The sequence below is a fragment of the Microtus pennsylvanicus genome, chromosome 9 (genome assembly GCF_037038515.1).
Source record: "Microtus pennsylvanicus isolate mMicPen1 chromosome 9, mMicPen1.hap1, whole genome shotgun sequence".
NCBI lineage: Eukaryota > Metazoa > Chordata > Mammalia > Rodentia > Cricetidae > Microtus > Microtus pennsylvanicus.
Window position 1 is genome coordinate 41099734 of NC_134587.1, and position 11142 is coordinate 41110875.

The 11142-nt window shown below is 42.6% G+C and overlaps 1 protein-coding gene across 1 annotated transcript in view; it reads left to right on the forward strand.

Annotated features, from left to right (window-relative positions):
- Nucleotides 1–11142, forward strand: part of LOC142857380 (histo-blood group ABO system transferase 1-like) — a 100542-nt gene that overhangs the window by 83367 nt on the left and 6033 nt on the right. Inside the window, exons 5-6 of the mRNA XM_075985517.1 lie at nucleotides 9290–9325; nucleotides 9808–9942. Of these exons, the coding sequence (XP_075841632.1) occupies nucleotides 9290–9325; nucleotides 9808–9942 (171 nt within the window). The remainder of the gene's footprint in view (nucleotides 1–9289; nucleotides 9326–9807; nucleotides 9943–11142) is intronic.

Below are 11142 nucleotides of genomic sequence, written 5' to 3' on the forward strand. Positions count from 1 at the left end.
TCCTTCACAAGCAATGCATGCCTTGGAGCCGAGCTCTGGTCTTGGTCTTTATCTGTGCTGTGCTTCCCATTAGACTACACTGCCTCCCACCTGCTCTTTGTTCCCACCAGTTCTCTCTTATGTCAGTTTTCCTCTGCGGCGAAACGTTCTGTCCCACCCTCCCTCATTGGAGTTGGGAGGCACTCACACCTTTGATGACTGTCTCTTTAACATTGGCTATGTAGCCATAGTTGTATCTTCTTGGAGGTCTCTCACCATTCTGGTGGTTAATGGTGTCCCATCCCTGGGGCCAGCTGGGCTTACTCTCAGCCTGGCTGGAAGGTTCTAGATCAGAGACCTATTACACGTTAGACCTGCCTCTAAGAAGCTGGGTTTGAAGTCAGCCAGGCCCTGCTGCCCCAGTTTACCTCTTCAAGGACAGCAATAAACTCGACTCCTTGATGGGAGGGGCCGAGAATCTGCTGTGTTCTGGAAATGCTTCTGCTAGGATCCACACAGGAATGGCTGGTATATGGGGCAGTGAACCTTGGCCACAGTGTTTGACATTGGAATTTATGGGATGACAGTGCCTGATTTCATGTTGTTGGCATAGTGTCTGGAGTGTTCACCATTATGTTCTTCTTTAACTGTAACAGACAGACTGTTGTACCCTCAGGAACTATGCTCCTTCCTCCAGTTTCTATGTACCTGGTCAAAATCTGTCTCCTGTGTTTTCCTTTTGCAGTGTGGCTGTCGGAGAACTAGATGTCCGGGAAGTTGTAGCTCTGTCAAGGTAACCTGCCCTCACATGGTGTTCCCCACTCTGAACTGAGGGGTGCAAATGAAGGGGTGTGTGTGTGTGTGTGTGTGTGTGTGTGTGTGTGTGTGTGTGTAATTATGAGCAGTTGGTATGTCCCTTCCTGTACCCAAGTGGAGCACCTAGCCCTACACTTTGCATGGCATGTCATTTGACTTTTAAATTGTCTGCCTGTCTCCTGAGGTACAGAGCTGAGTTTACAGCTGTTCACTGCATTCCCAGGGCAGCACACACAGCACATGAGTTTACCATGCTCACCATTTCAATGTTCAGTGCAGTAAGCACATTCATGCTGTGGTGCAGCCATCACCACCATCCGTCTCCAGAACATCCCATCTTGTACACTGTGTCCGTTAAACACCGACTCCCCATTGCCCAGCCCTACTGGGGGTCCTGGAACTCATCTTGCCTGTTCTGTGTTGTTCCTCTGAGCACAGACACTCTGTAGTAGTGTCTCCTAGGGATGGGGTCCTGTAGGGTTTATCTTATGTGACTGGCCAGACTCATCCACTAAGGGGTCATCAAACTTTATCCCCGTGCAGAAATTCTCCATGTTTATTTAAAGGCTTCTTCTCTGTCTTAAAAAGATTAATTTTTATATGTGTATGAATGTTGTGCCTGCATGTATGTCACATTCATTTCTGTGCCCCAAAAAGCCAGAAAAGAAACTCAGATCCTCTAGAACTGAAGTAACTGACTGTTGTGGTGTAGAAGGCTGTTTGTTCATCCTTGCTACCCAGAACCAAAATAACCACACAGAAACATTATTATTGAAATCACTGCTTGGCCCATTAGCTCTAGCTTCTTATTGGCTAACTCATATATTAATTTAAGCCATCTCCATTAATCTGTGCACCATCATACGGTTGTGGCTTACATGCAAAGTTTTAGCACATCAGTCTCTGGTGGTGGCTCCATGGCATCTCTCTGACTCTGCCCTTTTTTCTCCCAGCATTCAGCCTAGCCACCTAAGTTCTGTCTTACTATAGTTCCAAAGCAGTTTCTTTATTCATTAATGATAATCACAGCATACAGAGGGGACTCCCACATCATTGTGTGTCTCCATGTGGGTGCTGAGAACTGAATCCTGTTGTTCTGCAAGAAGAGCCTGTGCTCTTACTGCTGAGCATCTCTCCAGCCCGGCTCTCTGATTTACAAGACATCATAGGGAAGGCAGCTTACTAGCAAAGGTGACTCTTGTCCCTTGGGGCCTGACATCCTTTGTGGGGACATCCCACTGTCATACATTGCCCCAGGCCTTTTGAGGAAACTTTACACCTATGTTAGGACTGATCTCTGACAGAGACAGTGTTAATATTCAGGCTCACCTGGGCCCTGTCCCTTGGGAACCTGGCACAGTGTGTCACACCCTGCGTCATGCCAGAATGCATGGCAAACAGTACCCTGTCCCTTTAAGAGACAAGCTCTGTCCACTCCTAATCTCTCCCTCCCTGCTCTTTTAATTTTATTATTTTAAAAAGAAAACAAACTATCCTTTTTCATTATACATACCAATTCAAGTTCCCACTCCCTCCCCTCCTCCCATTTCCTCCACTTACCCCCTACCCCACCCCATCCCATCCACTCCACCGAGAGGGTAAGTCATAGTGTTTTGGGGAAGGTCTAAGGCCCTCCCTACTATATCTAGGCAGGGAAAGATATCCATCCAGAGAGAATGGGTTCTTCCAAAGCCAGTAGAAGCAGTAGGGATAAATCCTGGTGCCACTGCCAGTGGACCCTTCATCTGCCTCAGCCATGCAACTGTCAACCACATTCAGAGGGACTAGTTTGGTCCTATGCTGGTTCCTTCCCTGTCCAACTGGAGTTGGTGAGCTCCAATTAGCTCAGGTAAACTGTTTCATTGGGTGTCCCCATCATGGTCTTGACCTCTTTGCTCATATTCTCATTCCTCCAACTTTTCAGCTGGACTTTGGGAGCTCAGCCCAGTACTCTGATGCAGATTTCTGACTCTGTTTTCATCAGTTGCTGAATGAAGGCTCAATGGTGATATTTAAGATATTCATTAGTCTGATAACAGGGCAAGTTAAGATCAGGTCCTCTCTCCTCTGTTGCTTAGGGACTTAGCTGGGGTCATCCTTGTGGATTCCCGGGAATTTCTCTAGTGCTAGGTGTCTTACTAGCCCAGAATGGCTCCCTCAATCAGAATATCTCTTTCCTTGCTCTCATTTCTGTCCTTCCTCTATCACGACAACCAATTCTCTCAAGTACTCCTTCTCCTCCCCTTCTCTCCTCCTCTTCCCCTTCCACTGGAATTGAGTTCATTGATATTAAGAGGTGTTAATGACCAGTGATTATTAATTCCTGTTATTTTTAGGTGGTGTGCATGTGTGTTTCCCTTTAGGGGCAGGGGGTTTGCTGGTGGGAGGTTATCTGTTGCCTGTGTTTTTGTGGGCACAGTTAACTTCCTTGGGTTGGGGTTTTCCTTCTAGTATGGTTAGGTTTTTTTTATGGCAAGTATTATGTTATATTCAGTTAGATTTAGTTAATTACTTATATAATTGAAGACTAATTTTAAACAGAAAAATTAGAGTATAATATTAGAGTCCATAATGCTATACAGTAAAAGAATACTGACAGATCAATAGTCTAATCCTCTGGAAGAATATACATACATATTCACATGGAATAACCCATTATTTGCTTTGGTTTTTTCTTTCTTTTTTGCTTTGATTACTTTGCTTTTGATTACTTTGAAATGTATATTTAATAGGTCATAAATTTTTTTGTTTTTATTGAACTATACATGTTTCTCCATTCTCTGTTCTTCCTCGATCCTCCTTTTCTACCCTCTGCCATAACCCCCACACTCCCAATTTACTCAGGAGATCTTGTTTTTTTCTACTTCCCATGTAGATTAGATCAAGAAAATTTAGGTCATTTTTCTTGTCTAGGTTTTTTGTAGTTGTGAACTTTTGATTAGTTTTTCTTTGTTTTCTGTTTAAAAGCCACTTATGAGTGAGGAAACCTTATATTTATCTTTCTGGGTCTGAGCTACCTCACTTAGTAAGATGATTTCTTATTCCGTTCATTTACCTGCACAGGTCAAGATGTCATGAGTTTTTTCCCCGTTGTGCAGAACTCCATTGTGTAAATGTACCACATTTTCTTTATACATTTTTGGTCGAGGGGCATTTATTTTGTTTCTACATTTTGGCTTTACAAATAATGTTTCTATGAACATAGTTATACACATGCCCTTGTGGTATGATTGAGCATCCTTTTGGTATATATCCAAAAGTGATATTGCTGAATTTTGAGGTAGATTGTTTTTAATTTTCTGATAAATCGCCAAACTGATTTCCAAAGAGGCTGTAGCAGAGTTTTCACTCCCAACAGCAAGGGAATAGTATTCCTTTTGCCACACATTCTATCCAAAATAACAGTGTTTTTTTTTATCCTGGCCATTCTGCCAGATGTAAAATAAAATCTCAGAGTTGTTTTGATTCACATTTCTCTGATAGCTTAAGGGTGTTGAGTATTTCCTTAAGTGTCTTTTGGTCACTTCAGATTAATCTGTTAAGAGCTCTCTGTTTAGGTCTGTGCTGCATTTTTTATTGGATATTTTTTATTTTAATGACAAGTTTCTTACATTATTTGTGCATTTTGGAAATAAGTCCTCTGTCCAAAGTGCAGTTGGTAAAGATCTTTTCCCATTCTGTAGGCTGCCCTTTTGTCTTGTTGACCATGTCCTTTGCTTTACAGAAGCTTCTTGATTTTAGGAGGTCCTATTTATTAATTGTTTTTTCACCGTTTTTGCTATTTGTGTTATATATTTGAAACAGTCTCTGGCGCTAATATGTTCAAGTGTAATTCTCACTTTCTTTTCTATGATGGTCAGTGTGGTTAGTTTTATTTTGACATCTTTGATCTTGTACTTGAGTTTTATGCATGCCAATAAGTAAGGATCTATTTTCATTCTTCTACAAGTTGCTATCCAGTTATACTAGCACAATTTATTGTATATGCTTCCTTTCTTCCACTTTTTATTTTTTGCTTCTTTGTCAAAAATCAGGTGTTCATAGGTGTGTTGATTAATATCTGGGTCTTTGATTTGATTCCATTGGTTCCCCTATGGCAATACCAGGCTATTTTATTACAGTTCAAAGTCAGAGTTCATGATGTCTCCAGAAGTTCCTTTATTTTGCTTTATTGTTCATACTATCCTTGGTGTTTTGCTTTTCCATATGAAGTTGAGAATTGTTCTTTCAAGGTCTATGAAGAATTTTTCTGGGATTTTGTTTGGCATTGCAATACTAATTTCAGTAATCCCACAAATACATAGAATTTAAATAATGTTTATTTGAATTACCAATCAGTCAAGGAAGAAATAAAGAAATTAAAGATTTGCAAAAATTCAATGAAAATGACCATGTAACATATCCAAATTTATGGGAGCCAATGAAAGCAGTGTTAAGAGGAAATTTTATAGCACTAAATGGATGGAAAAATTTCACATCAGCAAGTTAACAGAACACCTGAAAACTATAGAACAAAAAAAAAATCAGACCCACCTAGGAAGAGTAGCTGTCAGGAAATAATCAAATTGAGAGCTCAAATCAACAAAGAAAACAATACAAAAAACCATTGAGATAAAGAATTGCTTCTTCAAAAAAATCAGCAATATGAAAAAAAACCTTTATTTAAACTAACCAAAAGGCATAGAGAGAATAACCAAATTAACAAAATCAGAAATAAAGAGGTAGACATAACAACAGACACAGAAGTAATCTAGAGAATCATCAGGCCATACTTTGAAAACCTGTACTCCACAAAGTTGAAAAACCTAAAGGAAATGGATTTTTTTTCAATATCATTTACTAAAATTAAAGACCATATAAGTAAATTATATAGACCTATATCCACTAAGAGATGGAAACAGTCATCATAAGTCTCCAACCCCCCCCAAAAATATCCACAAGACCAGATATTTTCAGTGCAGAATTTTACAAGATTTTCAAAGAACTACTGACAATACTCCTCAAATTGTTCCACACAATAAAAACAGAAGGAGCATTGCCAAAATTTTAATGAGCTCACAATTACCCTAAAATAAGCTGTTTTGCAGAGCTCAGGTAATTTTCTTTTTTTTTTTTTTGTCAAAGTACTTGTCATATCTGTGAGGCCTTATGAGGCCATCATTCTCTTTTCAAAATGGGATTTATTCCCAGAACACCTCAGCAGCTTAACTTCTCCTGTAGCGGCAATAGAAGAACATTTCCATTCCCTCTCACCATGAGCCCTCACAGTGATAACAGTCACTCTTTGTTTTATTTTTTATTTTTTTAATTAATTTATTTATTAAGGATTTCTGCCTCCTCCCCGCAACCGCCTCCCATTTCCCTCCCCCTCCCCCGATCAAGTCACCCTCCCTCATCTGCTCGAAGAGCACTTAGGGTTCTCTGACCTGTGAGACCCCAAAAATTCTACCAAAGAACTCCTACAGCTGATAAACACCTTTAGTAATGTGGCAGGATACAAGATCAACTCCAAAAAATCAGTTGCCTTCCTTTACACTAAGGATAAGGAAGCAGAGAGGGAAATCAGAGAAGCATCACCTTTCATGATAGCCACAAATAGCATAAAATATCTTGGGGTAACCCTGACCAAGGAAGTGAAAGACCTATTTGACAAGAACTTTAAGTCTTTGAAGAAAGAAATTGAAGAAGACACCAGAAAATGGAAGGACCTCCCTTACTCTTGGATTGGGAGGACCAACATAGTAAAAATGGCAATTCTACCAAAAGCAATCTATAGATTCAATGCAATCCCCATCAAAATCCCATCAAAATTCTTCACAGATCTGGAGAAGACAATAATCAACTTTATATGGAAGAACAAAAAACCCAGGATAGCCAGAACAATCTTATACAATAAAGGATTGTCTGGAGGCATTACCATCCCTGACTTCAAACTCTATTATAGAGCTACAGTATTGAAAACAGCCTGGTATTGGCATAAAAACAGAGAAGTCAACCAATGGAATCGAATAGAAGACCCTGACTTTAACCCACAAACCTATGAGCACCTGATTTTCGATAAAGGAGCTAAAAGTATACAATGGAAAAAAGACAGCATTTTCAACAAATTGTGCTGGCAAAACTAGTATGGTTAGGTTTTGAATACACATTGCTTAAATCTGGTTTTTCATAGCATATCTTGTTTTCTCCATCAATGGTGATTGAAACCATTGTTGGGTATTGTAGTCTGGGCTTGCATCTGCAGCAATCTGCCCAGGACCTTCTGGCTTTTATGGTTTTCATTGAAAAGTTGGGTGTAATTCTGTTAGGTCTACCTTTATATGTTACTTGACCTTTTTCCTTTGCAGCTCTTAATATTCTTTCTTTATTCTGTTAGTTTTGTGTTTTGATTATTATGTTATATCTATTTAGTGTTATGTAAGCTTCTTATACCTTCATAAGGATATCCTTCTTTAGGTTGGAAAAGTTTCTTCTGTGATTTTGTTGATTATATTTTCTGTGCCTTTGAGCTGGAGTTCTCCTTCTTCTATCCCTATTATTCTTAGGTTTGGTCTTTTATGGTATCCCAGCTTTTCTGAATGTTTTGTGTTAAAAATTTGTTGAATTTTATGTTTTCTTTGATGAATGAGTTGATTTCCTCTATAGTATCTTCAACACCTGAGATTCTCTCTTCCAGCTCTTGTATTCTGTCGGTTATGCTTGCCTCTGTAGTTCCTGTTCATTTACCCAGATTTTTCATATCCATAATTTCCTCGGTTTGTGTTTTCTTTATTGCCTCAATTTCAGTATTCAATCTCATACTCTTGCTTCACCTGTTTGATTGTTTTTTCATGGTTTTTGGTGTTTCTTTGAGGGATTTATTAAATGCTTCCAATTTTTTATGTTTTTCTCTGTTGCTTTAATAAGGGAGTTTTTCACTTCCTCTTTAAAGGTTTCCATCATCTTCATAAAGTTACATTTAAAATCATTTTCTTCTGGATTTGGATGATCAAGTCTTCCTGTTGTATAACCACTGGATTCTTGTGTTACAATGTTGCTTTTTATGTTGTTGAATGAATTCTTACATTGGTGCCTACCCATCTCTTTCTTCAGTTGATCCTGGCAGTGTCTTTGCATTTTGGTCCAATCCTTGCTGTGTTTGTTTTCATCTTTAGGAACTGTTCTTGATCTGCTCTATACTGCCACTCTCTGTGTCTTAGGGAGCCACTGAGGTCTCTCTTAGCCTATTCTCTTGGTCTACTCTGTGCAGTTACAGCTTGTGCTTTAGAGTTTCTTTCTTGGTCCTCTCTCTTGGTCCTCCCTCATGGTCCTCTCTTGTGGTTCTCTCTGTTGGTCCTTTCTGTATTGTAGCAAACTGTATTTCAGAGTTCCACTGAGGTTGCAGAAGGATAGGCAGGTTTAGGGGTGGGCTGGGGCTTATAGTTTGCAGGGTCCAATGAATGGGGGTAGGTACTGGGGCAGCCTACCTGCAGGAAACTCTCCTGCTGGCTGACTAGAGAAGCCAAGTCAGGTGGGAGAGAAGCCCAGGGCTTTGCCCCCATGTAGAGGCCCCCACTGGGTGGACGGTCACTCACCCTCTTGATCCTCTCTGTATTGTAGCAGACTGTGTTTCAGATTTCCACTGACTTTGGGGGATGATAGGCATGTTTGGGGACAGGTTGGGGCTTATAGCTTGCACGGTCCAATGAATGGGGGTGGGTACTGGGGCAGTACCTACCTGCAGGAAACTCTCCTGCTGGCTGACTAGAGAAACTAAGGCGTGTGAGGGAGGGGCCTGGGGTTTGGGCCCCATAAATTGGCCCTAGATAGTGGTGTGTCCTGCCCAGTGGCTGGTCACTCACATCTTGGTCCTCTGTGTGTTGTAACAGACTGTGTTTTTCCCTTCCTGCTATACTGGAGATGTAAACAGGCCTTTGATTCTCTCTCCTCCCTTTTCTCCCACCCTCCCTGTTCTCCCCTCCTTTCACTTCCTTCTACCCTTCCCTCAATAAACTCCACACTCAAATTCTGTCCGCATGGTGTATTTGACATGGATCGTGATTTGGCCCCGCCACAAAGGTCTCTCTGGTGCCTTAACAGGTCCTTATATGCCATGGGACCCACCTGGGTCCCTTTCATGCCATAAATCATAACAGACAGAGAGAGCCAGGACTTTGTGTGTCACCAGCCAGAAGAGGATCAAGGCAGGTTGCTGGCCCAGGTGGGGTGGTCGGCATCTACCAGGGACAAAACTGTTTGGTCCCATCAGGTTTGAGAATTTAAGTAGTTCTTGTCTCTCCTATCCTCAAGTGGGGTAGGAGATATCATGATTTCTCCCCCTACTTTCGGTCAAGACTGTGATCTTCCCGCTTCAGCTCATCCTCAGCTCCCAGGACCACGGACAGACATGATGCCCACAACTCGTTCAGGTCTGTGTGTCTGGTGCACAGCTGCCAGTGACATGCATCCCAGGAACTTTCTTGTCACCTTGAGTTCTGGTGTTTTCTTATTGCAGGATGGTCTACGCTCAGCCGAAGGTGCTAACACCCAGGTGAGTAGATTTAGTCAGTGCATGTGTAGTGCAGGACTCGCAAAGGTACAGAAGGACGATTAGCTTGCTCTGGGGAAGAGTTCAGCAGCACACCTGAGACGCTGGGTCAGTTTCCAGCACTGGAAAAACAAAGAACTGAGAAAAAAACAAAAACCCAATTATGATTCTCTTTGCACTCACTTCAACAACCCTTTCTGAAACTTAAGGTCGTCTCATTCTGGAGCCCAGAGCTTCTGGTTCTCATTCCCCATCTGGGCTTCTGTTCATTGTTTCCTGTCTCTGTCATCAGAGTTTTCAGGCTGCAGTGGTAGCACTCAGTTGCTTTTAGAGTGGGGTTGGGGTAGTCAGTGAGAGCTGCTGATTGGCCCAGCCCTCACTCAGGAATGGTGGGCAGCCCTGAGGGAAGCTGAGGGTGTGGAATCTGAGAAGGGTTCCTGCAGACATGTTGGTCACATGTTGCCTCTGGCTCTTCTCCCATGTAGTAGAAAAGATGTTCTTGTCTTGACTCCGTGGCTGGCTCCCATCATCTGGGAAGGGACCTTCAACATCGACATCCTGAATGAGCAGTTCAGGCTTCAGAACACCACCATTGGACTGACCGTGTTTGCAATCAAAAAGTAAGCAGAGAGTGCTGGAGAGATGGCTAGAGGATAAAGTACTTTCTTCAGGGACATGAGGACCTGAATTTGATCCCTAACACCCATGTAAAGGCTGGGCATGGAGGCACACGCCTGTAATCCTAGTACAGGGTAGAGGGGAGAGACAAGTGGATCCTGGCAGCTTTCTGGACAGCACAGGCAAACATTGAGCTTCAGAGTTAGAGAAGGGACCCTGTCCAAAGATCAGAAAGGAAAAATTACAGAAGACCCCCCCCCCCCAAAGTCAACCTCTGTCCTCCACACAGGCACACGGGCAAATAAACACAAATCTATACAATGGCCATGCACACACATGTACATATGTGCACAATGGCAAAGGTGGAGGCTAGACATACCTAGATATAAATTCCACGCTTGTATTTAGGATGCAGTAGGACAGGGTATGGCTTGTTCACTCTGCCACCTTCCTGACTACTGATGGGCTCACAGGGGAATGAAGCCCATCTCTGCCTCCATTCAGAACCCCAGGCCAACTGCCTCCAGGTCTCTGTGCTCTCAGGCAGATGCCATTTGCATCTCTCAGCACATGCATCAGGTGAGGAGCCCCGTTCCCAGGGCTGGCAGGGACCAGGTACCAGCAGAGCTGCGGCCACTGAAGCATCCTCGGATGCAGGAAAAGAACAGAAATAGTTGAGAGAAGCCTTAATCCTGGGGGTAAGGAGTAGCTCTGGGACTCTGGGTCAAGCTGACGTTAGCCCTCAGACAAGAACCTTGCCCTGTAGGAGCCTGTGGGAGCCTGTGGCAGCCTGTGGGAGATGTGGGAGCCTGTGGCAGCCTGTGGGAGCCTTTGGGATACGTGGGAGCCTGTAGGAGCCTATGGGAATCTGTGGGAGTCTGTGGGAGCCTTGGGAAACTGTGGGGAACAGGTCAGACAACATTACAGTGTAGAAGGCTATAAAGGAACTGAGAGAGACAATTGTGCTGTTTGCATATGAGAATTCTGTATCCTTCTGTAGATAGAGAATTCTGCTAGGTGAAATTCAAGGGTAGCTCTGAGGCCTTTGTACCAATCGGACCTGAGAAAGGTTTGGGGCTCAGCTGGAGGGATCTTAGGCACCTTGAGAATGTCTGCAGCTACTAGGGAGTAGCTAGCAACTGACAGTAACAAGATACAAACATTACTTTGTCTGGGTGCTGCTGTGCATGAGCAAGAGCCCT